The 25,830-nt window shown below is 41.2% G+C and overlaps 1 protein-coding gene across 1 annotated transcript in view; it reads right to left on the bottom strand.

Annotated features, from left to right (window-relative positions):
* DENND11 (DENN domain containing 11) overlaps positions 1–25,830 on the bottom strand; it is a 58,490-nt gene that overhangs the window by 17,773 nt on the left and 14,887 nt on the right. Inside the window, exons 2-3 of the mRNA XM_043965805.1 lie at positions 10,400–10,499; positions 3,026–3,184 (exon numbers count right to left, since the gene is read on the bottom strand). Of these exons, the coding sequence (XP_043821740.1) occupies positions 3,026–3,184; positions 10,400–10,499 (259 nt within the window). The remainder of the gene's footprint in view (positions 1–3,025; positions 3,185–10,399; positions 10,500–25,830) is intronic.

Here is a 25,830-nt window from a genome sequence, read left to right as displayed (position 1 = left end):
TCACCTAACCCCAATTGCCTCACCAAAAAAAACAAAAATAGTAACAGTAAAGAAAGAAGTACATAGAGATTTGCCCTTAATTTGCCACAGTACAGGTCTATGCTTGCCAGACTGACCCCACTTTACCAGAAGACCTAAGGTACTGGGCTCAATTTACCTGTACCCTCTCTGTCTACCCTTCACCTTTTGTCAATAAATCAATCTTATTTTTGAAAAGTACCCTGGGTGTTCTATGCCTTGTCAAGCAGGTAGTGGTGGGCACCAGATGGATCATGGAACTGGAATTTAAGTCTGAAGAATGATCAGCCACTGTGGGCAGCTAGGTGGTACAGTGGATAGAGTGCCAGCCCTGGAGTCAGGAGGACCTAAATTTAAATCCAGCCTCAAACACTTACAAGCTGTGTGACCCTGATCAAGTCATTTAACTGATTGCCCCCCCAAAAAAATCCAGCCATTAAACATCTAAGAGTTTATCATCCCCTTAATTAAAAAAAAAAGTCCAAGTCTTAACTGAAATCTCTGCCTTTGCAAATAAGGAAGAACAGAAAAGTCATAACATAAGTGTAGAAGGATGAATTCTCTTGCTTCTAGTCTCAACCTTCAGACAAAACCACCCTTGAGGCCCAGCCTGCCAGGTGTCTTAGGTCTCCAACCTTGGGCTCTTCTGGGGAACAGCAGTGCCAACACACCTTCCCTTTTGGCATGGTTCCTGTAGGGAACTTGGAAAGGGGGAAGGGCACTGCTGTGTATAACTCTTTCTAAAACAAGAGCTAGTTCTATCCAGCCTCTATTCCCCTCAACAAACCTGTTTTTAGCTAACTTCAGTCATCGTCTTCAGACAGTGCCCAATAAGTCCAGCTAATGCAGAAAAGGAAGAAGTTTGAATGTTTTCAAACTTGCCTCATGGACTTTTGAGGGGAGGGGGGAAGCTCATGGACCTTTGATAGGAAGGGAATGGAAGGACACCCTTTGGGAAAAGTAAAAAGGAAAGTTGGGGGAGGAGGGAGGGGAAGGGAGAGAAAACATAGTTAAACCAACTGAGAAGCAAGTCAAAGAGGAGAGGAAGGGAGAGAAAACATAGTTAAACCAGCTGAGAAGCAAGTCAAAAAGGAGAGGAAAGGAGAGAAAACAATTAAACCAGCTGAGAAGCAAGTCAAAAAAAAAAAAAGCCTTTTCCCAATTGTCTACAGAGGATAATAATACATTGAAGAATTGATAAGATACCTGAGGAATTTTAGGTTCTGAGTTAAAATTCAGGGTATGTAAAAGGAAGCTAAAGTGTTAAGAATTATGAGTTTGCTACAAAACATCAATTTCTATCTTATTTTTATTTTTTTTTTAAAGTTGTTCCAAAAATTTCCTACTTTGATGTTTACTCAAAGTTACTATGTCAGTCAACGATCATTTATCAAACACCTACTTATACTAGAGTATGGTGCTAGGCATTTGGAGCGATACAAAAATTAAAGTGTGACAGTCTTCCTGAAGCTTTTTATCTAGCTATTTATTAAAATATCCATTCTTCTATGGAAAAATATAAAAATTAGGAGGCAGGGTGTTGGAGAGTTCTTGCCCTGGCACAGGAAAACGAGTTCAAATCCTGTCTCTCACACCCCTGTGTGACCCTAGGAAAATCATTTAACCTCCCTGGGCCTCAGTTTCTTCATCTGTAAAATGAAAGGGTTAGATGATCTCTGAGGTTCCTTCTATCTACAACTGTGATCCTATGGCACTTGGTTGCAAATCTGTGAGGAAAATCTGGATCAGCAACTCAGTATCTTCAATTTCAAGCATTTATGGAGTGCCTACTACATGCTAGGTGGGACAGTTAAGTGGTTCCGTGGATAAAGCTCTGGGCTTGGAGTCAGGAAGACCCGAGTTCAAATCCAACCTCAGATACTAGGTATGTGACCCTGGGAAGGTCACTTCACCCCGTTTGCCATGGTTTCTTCATCTGTAAAATGCACTGGAGAAGGAAATGGCAAACCACTCGGTATCTTTGCCAAGAAAATCCCAGATGGAGTCATGACTGAAGAATGACAAATGTGCTTGGAACTGTACTAAGAGCTGGGGATACAAAGAATGGCAAAAGACAGTCCCCTGGGGAAGCACATGCTTCCTGAGACCACTTACCAAAATCCACTGCCCTGGGATAGAAGAACCCTGAGGTGTAGTTCCACCTCTGACACTGACTAGTAGCCATACAAAGCTTGAAAAATATCTTTGGGTCTGGTTTCTTAATCTAGAAAGTGTCAGGGCCTGGATTCAAATTACCTCTTCTGGCCTTCTGGTCTTTTCCAGTTCTAAAAATCACATCTTTCACTTGCCACCTGGTGGCAGGAGAATAAAATAGTCATGAAAATTAAGAAGGAAGCATTAAGTCCCTTATATACCAAGCACACAAACAAAAACTCTCCAGTCACAAAGGAAAAGCTTTGAAACAGAAATTATACTTTGCATTGTCAGTTTGGCTTTTAAATGGCATTTTGATATCCATCTCTGAATGTAGGTATGTGAAGCTCTCAGAACCTACTTCAAGCAAAGAACAGAACCACACTGTAAATGCATAAATTCCCTACCTAGCCTACTCAGCTCTTCTCCATGCTCTACAGAAGAGAGAGGGAATAGGCTGTACCTCTCAAATGAATACAAGGGACCATTTTTTAAAAGTGATGTCCTTCTTGCACACCTAAGGCAAGCAAGTGATTGTTTTGGTTACCCTTAACAAAGTTCAAGCCACTGATTAAACTATAAGTATAATTAATTAATAATTAAATAACTTGTATTAATAATTAAACTATAAGTGATGGACCATAAAAGAAAAATCCCACTCCAGGGATGATTGCTATAATGTGTGGAAGTGGACTGATTTTATTTTAATAGGTTTAATATCCATTCTTTTTGTTAGAAAAAAAATGCCTTTTGTAATTGTACTATGGTAATGAAACTTGACAGGTGGGTGAGACCTCTAAGACAGGTAAGGTTTATAAAAAGTGGACACACTCATACAAAACATACAACTCACCGGACTTGATTCTCTAAGAAGTGCATGTATCTGTAAAGGAGGGTATAGGAAGGCGAGAGAATGCCCACAGACTTCATCCGTGCTCCTCGCTCCAGCTCACTCTCCACAGGCATGTTAGCAAAGCAGGCGAGGCCAAAGAAATGCCCTTTCCGGAAATATCTGAGGGAAGCCAAAATGGTCAAAAAAGAACAACAATGCTCATAAACAAAGGGAAATGGAACTGTTTTTTTTTTTTAAGGGTGCAGTCTCCTCATCTATTTGATGAGTTTGCTGTGAAGTGACCTTTAGTTGGAAACTTTGATAGAGGTTTTCTCGATCCCCATAGAAGGTGTGGCCCTACGCATCTGTGGCTTTGGGGGGGGGGGGAATGGGGGTTAAGTGACTTGCCCAGGGTCACACAGCTAGTGTCAAATGTCTGAAGCTGGATTTGAACTCAGGTCCTCCTAAATCCAGGGCCGGTGCTTTATCCATTGCGCCACCTAGCTGCCCCCCATCTGTGGCTTTTTAATGGGCCAAAAGACTATTGCAGATTTGGGGAGAAGGGTATAGAGGGGCAGATTAGTGGGTAATGATACAATCAAAAAAGCTCATCAAGAAAGGCATGATTTCAGGAAAATCCTGGGAAGACTTATATGAATTGATGCAAAGTGAATTGAGTAGAACAAGGAGAATAATCTACACAGTCATAGCAATATTACTTTTGTTTTTTGGTTTGGGTTATGTTTGTTTAGCTTTACAATGTACAATTTATTTTAATGGTTGAACTGTTTAGTGGTTTTAAGAGACAGATTATGTCAGTAAGATGTATTTTCACACGGTTAAGTGAAAATATAAAAGCTATTTGTCTCTTAACAAAAGACATCTTTGCTTAAATGTTTTGTTTTTGTTTTTTTGATAAAGGCCACTGAAATGTACAAAATGGTCTGACATCATGGTGGTGGCATCAAATTAGATGTTCCTTCACATGGCAATAACAGTGCATATAAACATCGTAAGTAATGGATTAGGTTTGAAAATGATATAACATTTCAGACAGCACTCAGACAGATATGTGAAAAGTACTGTAGCAATTTTATTTAAGCAACTTTAATTGGTGAACACTATCAAATGAAAACTGGAAAGAAAATTACAGTAAAAATAGGACTTTGTAAAATGCATAATATTTAAATTCCTGATACTACAAAATTTGCAAATTTTAACACTATTCTGGAGTAGTCTATTTTGTATGAACACACATTTGCAATAATGAAATAAGTCAAGCATGCCATATGGTAGTTTAAAAATCCAAACAGTATACTTATTGATATATACAGCATAACTCAGTACCTGCTAAAATAAATGTAAAAATTACAGTATCCAACATCTTACTCTACAATTAAACAAAAACAAAACAAAAAATAAACCCCAAACAACAAACATGGCCAATGAAAGCAGAGAGTAGAATCTGTGGAATTTTAATTTGAACTGACATTAAAGCATTTCCTATAAGAAAGAAATGCATTGGGAGGCAGCTAGGTGGTGCAGTGGATAAAGTACTGGCCCTAGATTCAGGAGGACCTGAGTTCAAATCCAACCTCGAACACTTGACACTTACTAGCTGTGTGATCCTGGGCCAGTCACTTAACCCTCATTGCCCCGCCCCCCCCCCCAAAAAAAGGAAAGAAAGAAATGCATTTTGTATAAACAATGAAAGCAAATGTTCCACCAATGATTTCTCTTCCGGGTAGTTAAACACCACAACACTCCATCACTATACAAAGATATATTTTAGAAGATGTGAATAACAATTATTGTAATGATGCTGAACTATGAAAGACTTGGCTACTCTGATCAATACAATGATCCACAGGAACTCCAAAGAACTCATGATGTAAAATGCTGTCTACTTCCAGATAAGGAACTGATAGTCTTAGAGTCCAGACTGAAATATATTTTTCTTTCTTTTCTTTTTTTAAAAAGATAGCTAATGTGGAAATATGTTTTGTATGACTTCATATGTATAATGGATACAATATTTCCTTTCTCAACAAGTGGTGGAGAAAGATAGGAGAGAGAGGGAAAGAACTTGGAAAAAAAATATAAAGCTCATCAGTAAAACTTCTGTCTTCATGCAAAGAAAACCAGAAAAAATGTAAAAAGGAACACGATACAATTTTATTACCACCTTGTTAAATTTCTTATCAAGAATAATCGTACATAATAGCATTTATATAGTAGTTTGGGGTTTGGAAAGTACCTTACAATTATTAACTCAATTTATCCTCATAACAACCCTGGGAGGTAGGTAGATGCTATTATCATTCCTGTTATCTATTTGTGGGCAGGTCACAACCTTTGTCAGCCTGTTTTCTGTCTCACAGCTAATAAGTACTTGAAGCAAAATTTGGACTCTGTTCTCCCCGAGTCCACTGCACCACCTAGCTGTTTATCCTCCCTCTCACCCAGTTCACAACTTTAATGGCATTCTCAACCCCTCACTAACACCACTGGCAAATCTTGTTTCTATCCTGATATCACCATATCAGTATCCTTCTCTCTACTCACACAGCTGCCACCCTCATCCCCATTCCGCTGGACCACTTCAGCAGTCTTATAATTGGTCTCTCTGTCCCAAATCTCTCAATTAATCAATAACCATTAAGTATCTGCTCTGTGTCAGACACTGTTCTGAGTGCTGGGAATACAAAAGGAGACAGAAGACAGTCCCTGTCTTCAAGGAGTTTACAATCTAATCCCAGACTTGACTACTAATATGATTTTCCAACTGCTACCCAGCACCACCTTTACCCACTCAAATGGCTCCCTATTACCTGCAGGATCCAGTACAAATGCCCCTGTTTGGCATCTGAAGCCCTTCACAACCCGGCTAGTTCCTTTATACTCTTCTAGTCCGAGATCAAGCTACCTGCATGTTGTCCCTCCATGATAACACTCCATCTCCCAGGCTTTGCATTGGCTGCCCCATGCCTGGAATACACTCCCTCTTCAGCTTCAATGACTTCCTTCAGGATTCAGCTCAAATCCTACCTTCTGCTGGAGGCCTTTGCCAGGAGCTGCTAGTGTCTTCTACTAGGATTACCTCCTGTCTCCCCTGTGGATCCCTCACCTTAACACTTGTTTGTTGATTGACCAAATGAATACACATCCACACATACTTTTCTAACAAGCTATACATAACAGAATTACATATTTTTCTTAATATTAATACGTACTGAACTAATAACAGTACCTCCCTCACAGAACTGTTGTAAGAATCAAATAAGATAACAGCTGTAGTAAAGGGCTTTGTATACTGATATATGGATGTTATTTTTTGTTATAATACAATCTTTTTTCTTGTTCTTTGTATACCAATAACTAAGTTGACAATAAAAAGAAAATTTAGGGGCAGCTAGGTGGCGCAGTAGATAAAGCACCAGCCCTGGATTCAGGAGGACCCGAGTTCAAATCCGGCCTCAAACACTTGACACATACTAGCTGTGTGACCCTGGGCAAGTCACTTAACCCTTATTGCCCTGCCCCCCCCCAAAAAAAATTTTTTTAATTATAAAAAACTATCCCTATTAAGTGTCAGTAACTAAGCCTGTCCCCCAGATGAATTGGCTGGCAGTTAGAGAGGCCCCTCTGAAATGTCACCTATAAAAGAAATGGTCTTCATTTATTCATAGCACCTGACAAACATTAAATACTTAACAAATGCTTCAGTTAGCTAGCTATCATGGAGAACTTGGGATTTCCTTTCCTCTCTTTCCTTCCATCCTTTATGCAAAGGATAGCTCATCAAATGGTTAGAAAACACCAGGACTTCCTCCCCCTTTAAAAAAAAAAAAAAAGGCTCAAATAAGATTATCTCTAAGCCTTTAAGGGCAGTGCTTAAACACAAGGTTGATGGAACTTTGTTTTCTTTTTTCCCTCTTTTCAGTAAGGGCTGAACAAATCATCTTGCACAAAAAGGAAATGATGCTATTGCAATCCTTGTGACCACAACTGGAACTGATATTCACTTTCTGGATGAATTCTAAAGGACACTAAAGGTCTTTAAACAGCTGAGTGTCTTCAGCTGTTTTCATTAACTAACTTGTGGAACCTCGAGATCTTTATTTTAGAACTGGCATTTGATTTCATGGCATCACCCCTCTTAGTCTTACCCACAAGACAAGAAAAACAAATGGGTCAATTCTGCCCAGTCTTGGGGCAAGAATGGAGGAAAGGCAAAGAATGGTGTGGTTAGCTTACTTCATAGTATTTGTAGCCACCAGAATAACTACCCAACTCAAGATAGAAAACTGATCCTTTTCAAAAAGCTTCATGGGTCAGAAGCCCACCATCTGATAGTAAAAAGAAGTCTGGTAGGTAATGTCTCCGCAGCTTGTAGCATGATAGGAAATGGTTGGAACTCAGGCTTTGGGAAATAAACATCATATTGGCTAAGGGAGTATGAAAACGTACTTCACTCCCTATACTATAGTTGACCATCCAAACTTTCCCCGTCATGCCAGAGCAGCCTCCTCACCTTAGAAGTACCCTGGGCCCCAGCAGTCCCTTCCTCTGATTGGCCACTTCCTCCCAGAACCTTCATTCAAAGGAAAACACCTGGGCCGGCAGTCTTCATTCCTCTCTGGATTCCACTCGTGACTCTCTACCACAGCCCTTACCAACTATCTTCTCCACACTCCCACCTCTTATTTTTCAGCTTCCTTCCTTTATAATAAAAGATCCCTGAAGGCAGGGACAGCCTTTCTGTTTGTATTTATATTCCCAAAGCTTAGTACAGTGCCTAACAAACCAAATGCTTGTTAACCATAAGCACTGTCAAGCAGCAAACTAATGCTGTAGAAATCACACTCCTATTTTCTTTCAAAAGTTGTTTTGTCATCTTATTAACAAATAGTTCTCGGGCAGCTAGGTGGCACACACAGTGGATAGAGCACCGGCCGGCCCTGAATTCAGGACACTTGACACTTACTAGCTGTGTGACCCTGGGCAAGTCACTTAACCCCAATTGCCTCACTAAAAAACAAACAAATAGTTCTACTGCTTGCAAAGCTTATTCTCACAACACCCTTCTTCAAGGAGTAAATATGGGCTGGGCCAAAAGTAATGAAAGAGTTTCAATATTTAATAACTCCTTTTATTTCATGTTTTTAATTTACAATACCATATCATCATATACATATATGTATGGGAAATGAATTTACATTAAATGTGAAAAATTAAATCACATAAATGATGAAAAACTGAGAAAAAAAATTTTCAAAAAGTTATTGAAACATCATGACTTTTGACCCACCCTATAGTACCTGCATTACTTCTCAATGCCTGGAGCATGTGTATTACATTTATTCTTACAATATGGAAATCAGTGCCAAGAAAGGTCAAATAATTTGCCCAAGGTGATACAGAACAAACTTATCCGACTCACACCTCGGCTCCTAGATTCCACATCCAAATGCCTTTTTCCCTCTGCAGTGACATGCAGCCTTTGGGTATGGAGTCAGAGGTTAAGAAGGCTGGTAATGGGGCGGCTAGGTGGCACAGTGGATAAAGCACCAGCCCTGGATTCAGGAGTTCCTGAGTTCAAATCCGGCCTCAGACACTTGACACTTACTAGCTGTGTGACCTTGGGCAAGTCACTTAAGCCCCACTGCCCTGCCAAAAAAAAAAAAATTAAAGAAGGCTGGTAATCCAAGAATATGGGTAGGAAATGTGGAGGTGGTATTCTCCCCACCACAGGCTACTAAAGGAAACAAGTTATGCAGTCACAAGGTCACTGCATGCTAGCATAGTACCTTTGGGGAACATCACTGTCATCTCTTGTTAAAAGAATCTTCAGGCTAAGTTCAATGCCTCCCTGCCCTCCCTGACCCCTACAGCCTGAAGATGCCCTAGATTAAAAGAATGTTCCTCTTCCAAATGACTCCTATCCATGATGTTCCAGTATCAGAATGGGAATGAATTGGGGGAAAAAAAAACCCACTGAGGCTGGTATCTTTTCCCTTTATTTTCTCCATTTTCCTAAATTGGAGATAAGTGAGTTGTCTGCCCACCTTTTAAAATGATCTTAGGACTCCATGTGATACAGAAAAGCCCCAAGAAATCAAATCCTGGCTCTTCCACATGCACGCTATATGATCATGAATAAGTTTCTCTGTTCTTCTGTACCCCAGTTTCCCTGTAACTAATAATAATTTTAAATAATGACTGATATTTATTGGGGACTTTATTTTTTCAATACTTTACATAAATTATCTTATTATTTAATTTTCATAACAACCCTATGAGGGTTAGTTAGGGTCTGGGTTAATAATACTAGAAGTATTTTCCCCATTTTACAGATGAGAAGACAAGTTCAGAGAGATTAAAGGACTTGCCTATGGTTTCAGACTTCCATATAAGTATGTGAAGTAGGAATCAAACCATCTCTCCTGACTCTATGTCTAGTACTCTTTCACTACAGCCTCTCAACAAACATGCTATTGACAAGAACACTGGATTTTGAATCATTAGACCTGAATTCTAATGCTGATATACCTCTGTAACCTTAAAAAAGTATTTAAAATATCAGATGAACCTCAATTTCCTCATCTGTAAAGTAAAGGGAGGGAACTAAGTAAAATCTAATGTCTCGTCCAGCTCTAAACCCTCAGATTCTATAACACTGCCGACTTATTGTAGAACGTAAATTAGTAGCGCTGATCATCAGGCCCCTCTACATCTGCTGGTGGAAGAGACAATGGTCCTTGCCTTACACGGTGTTCTCTGTCCTTATTTCCTCTCTCAGTGTGGTAGAGCATGTGGTCAATGGGGCCATGCTATTTCCTTCCCTCATTTGTGACTTGGTATCAGTCACAGCCTATTGATTCAAGAGAAACTACTCTTTTCACTTGAGTTCCTTCAGCCTTCTTTTCACTCAAAGTCTTTTGTTCCATGAGGGCAGGACCTAGTCTCCATTTTTGTCTCTGTATTCCTAGCACAGAGAGTCTTAATAAAAGGCTCTTTGGATCGGCTTAGAAAGAAAAAAAAAAGTCTTCAGTCTTAACAATTCTTCCTGGAAAAAAAATTTTGTATCTGGCATAGTACAATTGAAAAGAGACTCTCAAATCCAAGGGCCAGAGTTCTTGCCTTATTTCAACAGCCACCATAAGTCTGATCTCACATTAAAACCGGCAGCTGGGGTTTGATACCCAGAATAAAAGGTATGAATTTGGACCCAGACAAAACTTCATTCTTTGATGAAAGTTTCAAATCGCTATGTTGGGGATGGGAGGTGGTGAGTGGGGGGTTCAAAATTTTCTAGAACATGAAGAATTTTTTTGGAGGGGAGAGGGGGCAGGGAGAAAAAAGGAAGAAAGATATAAGTTCACAAATACTTACATGAAGTCAGACTGAATTTTGTGGGACCCACTGGCCATAGATTTAAATTCAACCCCTTCCAGATCAATATCTTGAGGCAGACACCATTCCAGCATGTTACCTACGGAACATAAAGGTTACAGGTCAGTCCGGAAGAAACTGCTCCAAAAAGAGTGTGTGGTAGAGTCGGCTACAGGAGACCTATTGTTCAGTCTGAAACAAACCCCTCCCAATGTCAAAGTGCTACTCACACAATCAAATATTTATTGGAGGATGTGGAAACGGACATTACAAAGGAATATCTGTTCCTCAGTTTTACACGAGCAGCAAAAGCATTCTCTATGCCCTGCAATTGACTACACCAACCAATACCAAATTTTGCATGTGAGATCTGTACCACTGCCGTCATTTCAAAAGGCTTCCTTAAGACTTATCTTCTATCTATATGCTCTAGCTTAAAAATAAACTTTTCTGAGGACCTTGATGATTTTACCAAATCTAATAAATTGCCCTTTCTCTGTCCTCATCCTTCTTCCTGTTCCTGACATTGATCATGTCATCATGAAATGTTCTACTCCCATATTTCCCACAGTATATTATGCTAGTTATCTCAGGTACTCTTTCTTCCATATATCTTCCCTGCCCCTGCAAATACAGGGGTTCCTGAGATCCAGATCTCAATTCTCTGCTTATCTTTCTCTTCTCACCCCATCACTTCTATCCAGCTGATAGCCCAAATCTCAATCTCTAACCCCAATCCTTCTCTGGGATTTCTAAACCTGCATTTCCTACAGTCCTTTATAGACATTTCTACCTGAATATGCAAACCCATCAACTTAAAATCAACATATACATTGACTCATCATTCTCCCCAACAACAACAAAAAAAAATTAGTTTTCTGACCCTGCAACTTCCTTCTTTCATCACTGGCATAACCAGTTTCTCAGCCAAACAAAGCTGAACCCCCTGGAGTCTTTTCTTCATGCTATCATTTCATGCAGCCCATTAAGTCTTGTCAATTCTTCCTTCAAAATATACATATTTTTAATCTGGCACAGTACAATGGAAAAAGAGACTCTTAAGGTCAAGGAACCAGGATTCAAATCCCACTTTTGGCACTTAACAGACCTGCAACTTTAGGCAAGTCATCTTTAAAACAAGAGGGTTGGGGGACAGCTAGGTGGCGCAGTGGATAGAGCACCAGCCCTGGAGTCAGGAGGACCTGGGTTCAAATCTGACCTCACTCATCAATTTCTTGTCTTTCTGCTAACAACGATAGCTAGTATTTATATATTCCTCTAATGTTTGCAAAGCGCTTTATAAATATTATCTCATTTTATCCTCACAACAAGCCAGGGGACTATATGCTATTATCATTCCCATATTATAGATGAGGAAACTGAGGCAGAGATTAAGTGACTTTCTCAAGGTTATATTGCTAGTATGTGTCTGAGGCTGGATTTGAGCTTGGGTCTTCCTGACTCAAGTGCCCAAAGCTCCACCCACTTCAACACCTAACTGATCCCACCAAGAATGCCATTCTGAATACTTTGCTATATACGGGGCTTTTTTCCCTGTCATTCACTTTGTGGCACGTGCTCTCTATCCCTCCACCATCATCCCAGTCTAAGCCCCTATCATCTCATAACTATATGATTACAGAAGTTTACAACTGAAAAGGCCCTCACAGATCATTCGGTCCAATCCCCTCATTTTCCAGATGGAGACCCTCAGGCCCAAAGTGACTTCTACAATGTTTTAGCCAGAACTAAAACTAGGTCATCTTTTTTCCCAGGCAGTGTTTAAACCAGACTGCCTTGCTTTTGAATCCCCACCACAGTATAATGCCTTGTGCAAGGCAGCTAGGTGGCACAGTGGATAGAGCACTGGCCCTGGATTCAGGAGGACCTGGGTTCAAATCCGACCTCAGACCCTTGACACTTACTAGCTGTGTGACCCTGGGCAAGTCACTTAACCCCAATTGCCTCACTAAAAAAAAACCCAAAAAACAAAACAAAAAATAATAATGCCTTGTGCCCTCATTGTTGTTGGTCAGTCATGTCCAACTCTTGGTGACCCCAGTCATTTTCAGTTGTGTCTGACTTTTCTTGGGGTTTTCTTAGCAAAGATGCTGAAGTGGTTTGCCATTTCCTTCTCCAGCTCATTTTACAGATGTGGAAACTGAGGGTGAAGTGACTTGCCCAGGGTTACACAGCTAGCAAGTGTCTGAGGCCAGATTTGGTTCAGGTCTTCCTGATTCCAAGGTCAGCACTCTATCCACTAAGTCATCTAGCTGCCTCTTTGTGTCCTAGGAATACTCAACTATTAATTAGATTTAACAGCTACTATTTGCATAATGTTCATGATTATTTCTCTGTACAGTAATGAAAACACAAAATGATCTCTCTAAAGATAGGTCTTTGCTGAAGCAAAAAGCCTTATTCTAAATGTTGACATATTTACTCAGTGACTATTTCCACACCAAAATTGTAAATCTGATGGTGTCTAAAGAGTCTTTTAGGTTATACTTTCAGGCACCCCATAAGTCACTGAATTTGCAGATTCTTTGTAATAATGATAGCATTTCCTCAGAAAATGGATGAGGCAGAATGCAGTCGTTTACTTCCAATTATCTTGTCATATAGTCAAAATTTCAGTCTCACCATGAAAATACCATAATAATGAAATGCTGGAGCAGATACAATCCTATAAGCATCAGATACACAACATGAATTAATTCTTTACAGAGTCAGAGCAAATTCCTTCTTCGAGTGCTCATCTCATAGGCTTTCACATATCAGATTCACAGCCACAGAAGGAGCCCAATTGGGAAGTATGAGGGGCTACTACATCCCCAGCACAGTGCTAAGGTCCCGGGGATCCAAGTACAAAGGAAGAAACAATCCTCACAACCTCCGGGGAGAAAAGACAAAGGCATAGATAAGTATGTATAACAAATACCGAGTTAATAAATACAAATCTATACAAGGTAGCTGGGGGTAGGGGTGGGGTGGGGAGCAGGAAAGGCTTCATGCCGAGGATGATGCCTGAGCTGCATCTTAAAAGAACAAAGGGCCCATGTATGGTGTGGAGGTATGGAGACAATGACTTCCAGGTGTGGGGGCAGAGTCGACCAGATGGAGTGGGCAGGGTGATGGGGTGAGGGAGGGGTGGGAAGGAGAGAGGAGAGAGAGAGAAAGGAAGGAAGAAAGGGAGAGGAGGGAAGGAAGGGGAGGGAGGAAGGAGGGAAAAGAGAGAGGGAGAGAGAGAAAGAAACAAAGAAAGAAAAGAAAGCTACATGTATCTGAGGAAGAGAGAGGAGGTCATTTTGGTTGGATTACAACATGCAAGATGGTAGGAAATGCCAAATGAGGCTGGAAACATAACTTGGAGCCAGGCTGCATGGGGCAGAGTTTTCAAACATGCTGCTGAGCCAAATTAAAATGTAATTGGGAAGTATTTAACAAAATAAGTAAAGACACAATTTGTATTGTTTAGTCATTATTTAGTCATGCCTGACTTCCTGACCGATTTGGGGGTTTTCTTAGTAAAGATACTGGAGTTGATGTGGGATGGAATTAGGGTCAAAATGATTGTGAGTCCATCCCAAAAGAATTACAAGACTTAGTGACTCAGTTTCCCAAGTTTTATTGCAATACTGTGAGTAAACACTGGGAGAGAACCAGAAAAGTGGAAAGGTGTCTCTTGAATAGGGAAATGAAAGATAGTTATATTTATAGTATGGATAAATTCATTATCAGTTTCATTATAATAATCTCCACCTTAGGGAGGTACAGGGGAGGACCTGTCCTAATTTGGAGTTCCTGGGGTCCTAAGCCAACCCCCAAGGCAGGTACCTTTTTCTGTGGAGGTGTGTTTTGGGGGTTTACATGTCATAAGGTGAATCTGGGGACAAATTTGGCCTTTTCTGCACATGTCACTTTTGGATTCCCATACTTAGTTTCAAAATATCTTCATTTATCAGTAGAATTTCTATACCCTGTCAGTGTATCATTGTGTATCACTGTTATAGTTAAGGTCTTTTTGACCTGCCTCTTTATGTTCTTGTTCCAAATGGTGATTAATGTGGGTAAGAGAACCTAGGCCCTGACTTGTTTTCCAAATCTTAAATTATCCATTAACTGGGGTTTGAATCCCTCTTAGAGTTCAAATCTAAATTAGAGCTTGGAGTCTTAGGTTTTTCTGTTAACCCCTTTTTTTGCCTCCTATATGAGAGTGGCTTGCCATTGTAAAAATATTTTTAAATTGACTGGGCCTAAATTTTGGGGGGACTAATCTGACTGGAGGACTAATCTGGGGACTTTTGACTATTTGGCTATCTGACTGCGTTTAATTTAATGTGGGCCGTTTATAAAGTTCCACCACACTGCTCCACTCCCAAATTGATAAGCACAGGATTAAGAAGCCTCTTAACTAAATAATCCAAGCAGAGTTTATTTATGAGATACTATTTCAAATTAGGAATACAGGGAAATAAAGTACAACCTGACTGCTTTCCTGCGGTCTCTTTCCCACCTACTGAACTTCTTGAATACAATAAGCGCCTTAGCTGCCTCCGGCCTTAGGGCACGATACACTTTCCCTGGTCAGCTATTTTCTTCTAACTCCTCTTAATCTTCCCTTTCTCCAGCCTGTACCCTGTGCTGACCTGCTTCTGTGCTCTCCGCTGCCTCCCGGTCAGTCTGTCTTCTACTCCATCCTTGTCCACGCTCCCCTCCAGTCACCCTCTAGTCCCTCTATCTAGTCCATCCTCGAGTCTTCTTCCAGTCGCACCTCTCTCCTGTCTCACTCCCAGGTCTATATATACCTTTTCTTCTCTCCACTCAAATCTCGGGGCTTCCTTCGCCCCCACAGACCAAGCTAATCCGCCAGCCAGGGCTGCGGCTGGGGGGGGGGGGGGGGTGCGCTCCAAGTTTCACGTGCCTCAGCACACCTGGCGTCTTGTATAGCCCACAGGGCTTTTTCACTCAGCTAAAGCTGAGGAGGAGGGGGAGAGAGACCCTGAGGGCCTAAGGCTTTCTAATCTCAGCCTAAAGGTAGGGTCCCCAAATCAAAATAAATTTCCACACCATTTCCTTCTTCAACTCACTTTACAGATGAGAAAGCTGAAGCAAACAGGGTTAAGTGACTTGCCCAGGGTCACATAGCTAGTGTCTGAGGCAGTATTTGAACTCAGGTCTTCCTGACTCTGGACCTAGTGCTATATCCACTGGGCCACCTAATTACCCTAAAAACACAGCAGAACATAGATAATGTTAATATATGGTTTTCTAACCTATAGTGGTCCTTACATTTACTGCCCACCCCCCACTTCTATTTGAGTTTGATACCAGTAGGGCATTAAAAGCTAAATCGAATTTTACATTTTATTCTAGAGGCAATAGGAGGCCACTAGAGTTGGTTGAATAGAGGACTCTATTGGCCACACTTTGGCTACAGTATAGTGTATAAGATGGACTGCCACAGAGGGACTTGAGGCAGGGAGACTAATTAGGAGCCCTTAACATAATTGAGGAGGGGGTAATAATGGCCTGAACTGAGGTGGTAGGTCTCTAAGTGGAGAAATCAGGCATTGGATACCACGAGATGCTGTGAATGTAGAAACAGGATGATTTGGCAACTGATTGTACATGTGGAATAAGAGAGTGAGGAGTGCCAAGATTATGAATCTGAAATACTGGAACAATGATGGTACCTTCAGTAGAAATATGGAAGTTTGGGGGCGGCTAGGTGGCACAGTGGATAGAGCACCGGCCCTGGAGTCAGGAGTACCTGAGTTCAAATCCGGTCTCAGACACTTAACACTTACTAGCTGTGTGACCCTGGGCAAGTCACTTAACCCCAATTGCCTCACAAAAAAACAAAACAAACAAACAAACAAACAAAAAAAGAAATATGGAAGTTTGGAAGGGGGAGGGTCTAGAGGGAAAGATAATTCATTCAGTTTTAGATATATTGAGTTTAAGTTATTTTTATATATTTCTGGGATAGTCAGTTGGAAATGTTCTATAGGCAATTAGATTATATCTTCCATATGACTATAAATTGTTTTGATTTATCTAAAAACTGCCTGTTCATATCCTCTGACCATTTGTCAATTGAGGAATGACTCATATTCTTAAAGATTTTACAAAGTTCTTTATATATTTGAGATGAGATCTTTATCTGAGAAACTGTCTATAAAATTTCCCTCCTCCCCCAATTTTCTGCTTTCCTTCTGATCTTGGCTACATTTGTTTTATTTGTACAAAATCTTTTTAATTTTATGTAAGTGAAATTATCCATTTTACATCTTACTCTAGCTCGTGTTTATTCATAAATTGTTCGCCTATCCGTAAGACTGATAAGTAATATGTTCCATGTTCTTCAAATTTTCTTGTAATATCTCACTTTATATCTAGGTCATGTATTCATTTTGATCTTATCTTGGTAAATAGTGTAAGATATTGGTTCAGTTTCTGCCAGACTGCTTTTCCCAACAATTTTTACCAAATAATGAATTCTTATCCCAAAAACTTAAGTCTTTATACTTGTAAAATACAAGGTTACTACATTTATTCGCTGCTATAAATTGCATGTTTACTCTGTTCTACTGATCTGCCTATTTCTCAGCCAATACCAGATAGTTTTTATAATTACTGCATTATAAGATAGTTTAAGATCTAATACTGCTAAACCTAAATCCTGTACACTTTTTTCATTAATTCCTTAGATACAAAGAGAAGTTATATATAATAATAACAATATTGTTTTAAGAACAACTGAGCAAATAAGTAATTTTGACTATTGTAAATACACAAAGTAACTATAAAGGACATATGAAGGACATGCTATCTGTATCCAGAGATAGAACTGATAACTAGAAGTAGGTATAGAATGATTCTACATATATGTACATATACACACATACATATACATATTTGTGTCCGATGGTAGCCATCTATAGGTTGGGAGGGGAGGGAAGAAAAAAAGAAATTTACATAATAGCTTTATTATACATTTAAAAGGAAGCAAGTTGTACATAACAGATTTGTAGTTTCATGTGCAATCATCTTTTTTTAAATTATGGAAATGCTTGTTTTATTCCATAAATAAAAATAAATTTAAAATTTTTTTAAAGATTGTAAGTTCCTTGAGGGCAAAGACTGTCTTTTGCCTATTTTTGTTTTCCTGGTGCTTAGCACAGTGGCTGGCACATAGTAGGCGCTTAATAAAAGTTTACTGATTAATGTGGGACTGAAGTTCAGGGAAGAGACTGAGGCTAGATTTAAAGTTAGGGCAGCTAGGTAGCACAGTGGATAAGAGTGCCTGACAGGGGGGCAGCTAGGTGGTGCAGTGGATAAAGCACCAGCCCTGGATTCAGGAGGACCTGAGTTCAAATCTGGACTCAGACATTTGACACTTACTACCTGTGTGAACCTGGGAAAGTCACTTAACCCTCATTGTCCCACCAAAAAAAAAAAAAAAGAAAGAAAGAAAGAAAAAGAAAGAAAAGAAAAGAGTGCCTGACCTGGAGTCAGGAAGACTCACTCTTCTTTCTGAGTTCAAAGCTGGCCTCAGACACTTCCCAGCTGTGTGACCCTGGGCAAGTCACTAAACCCTATTTGTGTCAGTTTCCTCATCTGTTAAGATGAGCTGGAAAAAGGAATGGCAAACCACTCCAGTATCTTTGCCAGGAAAACCCTAAAAGGGCTCAAGAAAAGTCAGACACAACTGAAAATGACTGAACAGTAGTAAAATTACATAGTTCTGTGTGTCACGTGCAGAGGAAGATCAAGTGCAATCACTTAAGTGAAGCACTTTGTATCCATCACATACTATACAAGTGTAAGTTAGTAAAAATCGTCATAGATGTTCATCTTCCAAATATCCAGCAGATGCAGAAGCATTTTCTCCAAAAGCTCAGTGTTCCACGCACAAAGGGCACTGAATCAATTTTTGTTGTTTAAGCAGCAATGTGGCATTATAGATAAGAGCACTATAGCTGGAATCGGGAAGACCCAAGTTCAAATTCTGAACGACAGTTAATTAACTTCTATATGTTTCCTTTCCACATCTGTTATCTGTTAAATGGGGATAACAATAGCATTTACTTCCCAGAGTTGTTGTAAGGATAAAATCATACGATATCTGTAAAGTGCTTCACAAACCTTAAAGCATTATATCAATGCTAACTATCGTTATAGCTACTATTGTTGTAGATTATATCCTTCCACAGTAAGCCTTTTTCATGGGCCGTCTTTCTGCTGCTGCTACAAAGTGACATATGGCTCTGCCCCAGGCAGATTGTTGTTGCTGTTCAGTCATTTTTCATTTGTGTCCGACTCTTCATGACCCCATTGGGGTTTTCTTGGCAAAGATACTGAAATGGTTTGCCATTCCCTTCTCCAGTTCATTTTACAAATGAGGAAGCTGAGGCAAACAGGGTAAAGTGACTTGCCCAGGGTCACATAGCCAGTAAGTGTCTTACGCCAAATTGGAAGTCAGGAAGATGAGTCTTCCTGACTCCAGGCCCGGTGCTCTATCCAATGCACCACCTTCCCACCTGCTAACAGGCTGCTTGAAGCCAGACATGTTAGTTTCCTCACAAGTCTCTTTTAAAAAAAAATTCTCAATCAAAAAATCATCAATCAATCAGGCAAATAACCAACAGGCATTTGGCAAACACCTATTACTGCCAGGTTCTTTGCTGTGTACCAGAGATACAGAAACCAAAGGGAGACAAGTCTCTGCCCTCGAGGAACTTATAGCTTACAATCAATATATTCACTTTCATATTGCCATCTCATTATCTGAAGAAACCAAGAGAATCCTGTTGCCAGGGGAGGACATCCTCCTAGTTGTGTGGTGTAAAGAATTATTTGTTATTTGAGGTTAAAAATTGGTCCCTACAGTGGGGGTAGGCAAGTCACTTAACCCTAACTGCTTCCATAATAATAACGTGTTGAGAAGGCTGGTAAAGGAGAATGAGCTGAGTTCTCGATTCAAAAACCATGATAGAGTACAGGCCCAACTTAAAAATAAGAGGACCTGGGTTCCAGTCCTGGCTCTCCTGTGCATTACTATAGTCATCTTAAAAATCACCTTTGTGGGTCCCCATCTCCTCATCCGTAAAATAAAGTGGTCAGACAAGACAACGTCTAAGGTGCCATCTCTAAGTCCTATGACCAACATTCATTTCTTTCTTTTTTTTTTTTTTTTTGCGGGGCAATGGGGGTTAAGTGACTTGCCCAGGGTCACACATCTAGTAAGCGTCAAGTGTCTGAGGCTGGATTTGAACTCAGGTACTCCTGAATCCAGGGCCGGTGCTTTATCCACTGCGCCACCTAGCCGCCCCAAACATCCATTTCTGGAACATTAAGATTCTTGAATAGCAACCTCTCACCTATATGCTCATATTTCCTTAATATCCTCAGGGGACATGTAGTTTAGGTATTAATATCACTGTTTTAAAGATGAGGAACTAACCCTCATCACAGATTGGTACTCAATACCAGGGAAAACTATGGGCAGCTCCGTGGATAGAGTGCCTGGCCTGAAGTCAAGAAGATTCCTCTTCAGGGCAGCTAGGTGGCGCAGTGGATAGAACACCAGCCCTGGAGTCAGGAGGACCTGAATTCAAATCCAGCCTCAGACACTTAACACTTACTAGCTGTGTGACCCTGGGCAAGTCACTTAACCCCAACTGCCTTACCAAAAAAAAAAAAAGAAGACTCCTCTTCCTGAGGTCAAATCTGGCCTCAGACACTTAGTAGTTGCATGCCCCTGGACAAGTTACTAAACCCTATTTGCCTCAGTTTTCTCATCTGTAAAATAAGCTAGAGAAGGAATTGGCAAACCACTCCTGTGGACCCCCAAATGGGATCACAAGTCAGACGCAACTGAAAACAACAACAACCAGGGAACCCTTCCTTGCTCATATTCTTGGTCCTTAAGTTTTCCAAATGAATAGCCAGCCTAGCCTGGCCTGGCACTAAAAGAAGGGGCTGTAACTGGGACAAGGAGATAGTTCCATACCTTTGCTATTCCAGTAGAAGGCCTTAACCCAGGGTAGGCAATTTCCCACACAGGTGGTGCCTGAGTTAATTGGCACTGCAATCAATAAGCTTCCTTCCCTTCCCTCCATCCATTTTTCTCCCCCAACTCTCAAAGATTCTAAAGTTGCCTCTCAAACTGAGAGTTTCAAAGGGCCTTTTCCCCCTGAAATGAAGCAGAATATGCTTAGGGCCATGGTCACATTCATATTCAGTAGCTTTGCTCCTTAAATATTGGAACTAGTTTATGTTTTGTTGGCTCACCATACAGCACAGGAGCTCCAAAGATGGGGAGCAATGGGGGCCCTGGATCACAGAGCCACCTACCAACCTCACCTTGAGAACAGTGAAGTTGAAGGCCTTGTTTAGAATGTCTACCTGAGTGATTGTCTTCCCTAACATAGTCTGGCTTTTACTCTCTGTTCAGTTCTGAGGGCTGGCTGAAGCACCACTTACGAGAACTTATCACAGGAATAATGGCATTACAGATGTCCAAAAAAAGATCTAGTTAGTAAGTACAGAAGCACTCAGTCTGGAGAAGAGCCTGTTCCCTCTGCTTGTCACTCCACGCGTATAATGCACTGCCTGCTCACCTCTGCTTCGCTGAATTGCTAGCTTCCTTCAAAATTCAGCTCAAGGGCCACATCCTACCACGAGTCTACCCTGATCCCTCCCCTCTTACCAGATGGTGTTACGTCCCTCGTCCTCAGAAATGTCTTTGTATCTACTTTGGACAGGATGTGCCCCAAGTCTTGGTGCCATCTTAAGCTTAAATTACACTGAGATCTTTGGGGAACCCTGTATTTATTTTGTATTTATTTCTCTGGGCACATGTTGTCCTCTCCCCACTTCCAATGCAATGTAAGCTCCTAGATAGCAGGGGCTATTGCAGTCTGGGCTCTGTATCCTCAGCATCTAACAAAAGTAGCTACCTAGCACATGGAAAGTGCCTAGCAAATACTTACTGAACGAATGGAGATAAGAATCGATCAATCAACCAAAGTTTATTAAGTGCCTACTATGTGCCAGGCACTGTGGCAAGAACTGGGGATACCAAAAAAAAAGCCAAAGACAGTTCCTACTCTCGAGGGGCTTATGAATTAACGGGGAAGATAATGTGCAAACACATATATTCAAAGCAAGCTGGATAAATAAGAAAAAATGAACCGAGGGAAGGCACTGGAATTATGAGCATTTGGGGAAGGCTTCCTGTAGAAGGGAAGAGTTTAGTTGGGACTTAATGAAAGCCGGGGAGGTCAGTAGTTGGAACAGAGGAGGGGGAGCATTCCAGGCATGGGGAATGGCTAGAGAAAATGCCTGAAGCACAGAAATGGAGCGTCTTGTTTATGCGCCAGTCAGGAAGCCAGTGTCACTGGATCAAAGAGTACCTATTGGGGAAAAAGATGTAAGACTGGAAGGTAGAGGAGGGCTACGTTGTTAAGAGCTTTGAATGGCAGATAGAGGATTCTGTACTTGCTCCTGGAAGCCATAGAAAGCCTCTGGAGTTTTACTGGGTGGGAGAGAGGGGGTGACAAGATCAGACTCATGTTTGGTAAATCACCTTTGTGGCTCAATGGGGAATGGATTTGAGGGGGAAGAGACTAGAAGCAGGCAGACCCACTCGTAGGCAATTGCAATAGAGTAGTAGAAGTGTCAGAGGAGAGACGGAAGCTTACTCAAGAGATTCTGGCAAGCCTTGGTAACAGCATGGCTATGGGGGGGGGGTGAGAGAGTGAGGAAATCCAGGGTAACTCCCAGGTTGTAAGCCTGAAGGACAGGGAGGGTGGTTTTGCCCTCTACAGTAAGAGGGAAGGTAAGAGGAGGGGAGAGTTTAGGGGGAAAGATGATGAATTCTGTTTTGGACATAATGAGTTTAAGATGCCTACTGGAAATCCCATTCTAGATATCTGAAAGACAGTTGAAGATATGAAAGTGGAGGTCAGTAGAGAGACTGGGACAGGATAGGTAGATCAGAAAATGGTCAGCAATAAGATGGCAACTAAATCCAGCGGGGCTGATGAGACTGCCAAGTGAAGTAGTATAGAGGGAGAAGAGAAGAGGGCCCAGCACAGAATCCTGAGTTAGTGGGTGTGGGCTGAGAGAGCATCCAGCAAAGAAGACAGAGATGGAACAGGCAGATAGGTAGGGGAAAAGCTAGGAGAGAGTGGTGTCCTGAAAACCTAGAGAAAAGAAGATGTCAAGGAGAAGAGTGTAATCAATAGAGTCAAAGGCTCCAGAAAGGTCAAGGAGAATGAAAATTGAGAAAAGGCCATTAAGAGATCATTAGTGGGCAGCTAGGTGGCGCAGTGGATAGAGTACCGGCCCTGGAGTCAGGAGGACCTGAGTTCAAATCCGGCCTCAGACACTTAACATTTACTAGCTGTGTGACCCTGGGCAAGTCACTTAACCCCAATTGCCTCACTAAAAAAAAAAAGAGAGAGAGAGAGAGAGATCATTAGTGGGGGCAGCTAGATGGAGCAGTGGATAAAGCACTGGCCCTGGATTCAGGGGGACCTGAGTTCAAATCCAGCCTCAGACCCTTGACACTAGCTGTGTGATCCTAGGCAAGTCACTTAAGCCTCATTGCCCTCCCCCCAAAAAAAAGAGATCGTTAGTAACTCTGGAGAGAGTGGAATGATAAGGTCAGAAGCCAGATTTTAAGGGGTTAAAGAGAAGAGGGTTGTTTTATTTGTTACAAAACTTAGATCCCTGGTTTTTTTTTAAAGAAAGGGGCAGCTATGGTGGCAATGGGACAGTGGATAGAACACAGGGCCTGGAGTCAGAAAGGCTCATATTCATGAGTTCAAATCCCACTTCAGACACTTACTGTGTGACCCTAGGCAAGTCACTTAACCCCATTTGCCTCAGTTCCCTCATCTGTAAAATGAGCTGGAGAAGGAAATGACAAACCACTCCAGTATCCTTTACCAAGAAAACCCCAAATAGGGTCACAAAGAGTTGGACATGCCTGAAAAATAACAAAATTCTTTTTAAAGAATCACAGAATGTAAGCAGCCTAAAGAAAACCCTCTTGAGATCTGGCCTGGTCTGTATCAGGACAAATGACTCTTTTGGGGGGGGGGGGGCGGTTATCAAAGGCCTTTATTTATACATTCCCCTTGCGAATGGGCCAGCTCCCTAATGGAAATGGCCCAAATGACTCTTAATAGCCTGGTGAAATGGAAAGAGTGGTGGATTTGGAGTCAGAAAAACTAGGTTCAGATCTCAGCTCTGCTACCTCCGTCAGCTTTGGTCACATCACTTAGTTTATTTGAGCCTCATTTTCCTCATCTGTCAAATGAGGAAGTTAGACTAACAAATCTAAGATCCCATTGATCTCATTCACAAAAAACGACTTTAAAATTGTGTAAGAGGGGCAGCTAGGTGGCGCAGTGGTTAGAGCGCCGGCCCTGGAGTCAGGAGGACCTGAGTTCAAATCCGACCTCAGACACTTAACACTTACTAGCTGTGTGACCCTGGGCAAGTCACTTAACCCCAATTGCCTCACTAAAAAAAATAAAATAAATAAAAATTAAAAAAAACAAACAGATGGTAATACATCTTCTTAAAAAAAAATTGTGTAAGAGTACAGCACACAACATTAGCTGTATATCAGAAGGCAAAGGAAGTGATGTTTAAAAAAGACCCAAAGAAGACAAGATTTTCAACCTGGAGATTAAATCATTGCTAGCTAGCTTTCCCCCAGTGTCCAAAGTCCATTAGATTAAGTATTGGGGGGGGAGGTGGAATATCATTTCATACATACCCTTTTATTTTACTTAATTCTCCACTGAGTTCCTAAAGGTTAAAATAGAAATCATGGCCAATGACCACAAACTGGCTTCCCCAGGAAACCACAAGCCTAGCAGGTGAATCATCAGCAACCTGGGAAAAATGTGGTCAGTGTGAGATTAATAGGAAAATGAAAAGCAGTCCACAATCAGGTTTCCCTGCCAAACCCAATGAGGGGGGGAGAATGAGGGAGGAGGAAGACAGGGTTAATAACAATCTCACAGCGGCAGTTCACATGTAGATAGTAGAAGGTACATTCTCCCAGACTCCCTCATAAATTAGTTCTACTCTTAAGTAAAGGAATTTCTCTAATCAGTCAACAAGCATCTATGAAGCTATTCTTCTGTGCTAACCACTGCAGTAAGCTATGAGAATAGAAATAGAAATAAAAAGATAGTCCCTGCCCTCAAGGAGCTTACATTCTGATGGGAAAGACAACACATAAAAAGAAACTGAGGGGGCAGCTAGGTGGCGCAGTGGATAAAGCACCAGCCCCAGATTCAGGAGGACCTAAGTTCAAATCCGGCCTCAGACACTTGACGCTTACTAGCTGTGTGACCCTGGGCAAGTCACTTAACCCTCATTGCCTCACAAAAAAAGAAAAAAGAAACTGAAAGGAAAGGGGGAGAGAGAAAGCTGGAGGGCTCCCACAGCATGACTTTCCCCTTCGTGGTTTCAATATATCTCAGGTTGGCATAAGAAATTACTGTAAATGGGGATTTGGGGGGAGTTTTGCGAAAGCCACGGTATTTTTACTTCACATTGACCTACATGTAGCCTACAACCAAATACTTAACCCAAATTTTACAATAAGATACTGTAAAAACATCCCATAAAAGGAAAACAACAACAACAACAAAAATCAGACTCCTCTGGTATGAAGAGGCCAAAAACTTTTATAAGGATTTTCCTGATCACCGAGCTGTGTCCCTAACCCCCGAGATATGGAAGGGATAACTGGAGAGGAATTCTGAGTGCAGCCTGGAGAGGAATGAGACATGACTGACCTGGGGCTCCTCCTTAAATGAAGGTCCTGGAAGGAACCATCCAATCAGAGGGAGAAGTCACAGGGGTAGAGGCTACCTCCAGTGTGTGAATTCCAGGTGAGTGGAGCTCCAGGGTGGAAAACTGGGGCATGGGAGAGGCCAGCTAGAGAGCAGCCTATACAGAAATGTAAATATTATACCAAGGGGCCTTCGTGTCTTGCTCTCTGTCTCCCTGTCATTTTGCTTCCACCAGCAGTTGGAAGTCATTTATTCTTTGCCATGAGTCAGATGACTGGGGCTCTACTCCAAGATATGCCACGGATCAACAGAAAGATAACAACCCCATTTCTTGACCTCTGCACCTTTCGGTCTCCTCTTTTGTTTAGAGAAGCAAACAAGTTAATAAGCAAAAGCGTGCGCTTCATCAACTACGTAAAGATGCTCCAAGGATGAATAATTATTCTTTATAAAATGCCTTACAACCACAAAAGCAATCGATGCGCCAGCATTTCTATACCATGTACGTAAACAGATTTTAATATAATCTTTTAAAGAGGTGAATGAGAAATATCTCGCTAAATTAACAAAATGTTGGGTGTCATTTATGCACTTCAGGGT

The sequence above is a fragment of the Dromiciops gliroides genome, chromosome 5 (assembly GCF_019393635.1).
Source record: "Dromiciops gliroides isolate mDroGli1 chromosome 5, mDroGli1.pri, whole genome shotgun sequence".
Classification (NCBI taxonomy): domain Eukaryota; kingdom Metazoa; phylum Chordata; class Mammalia; order Microbiotheria; family Microbiotheriidae; genus Dromiciops; species Dromiciops gliroides.
This window is presented reverse-complemented; position numbering and strand designations above follow the sequence as displayed.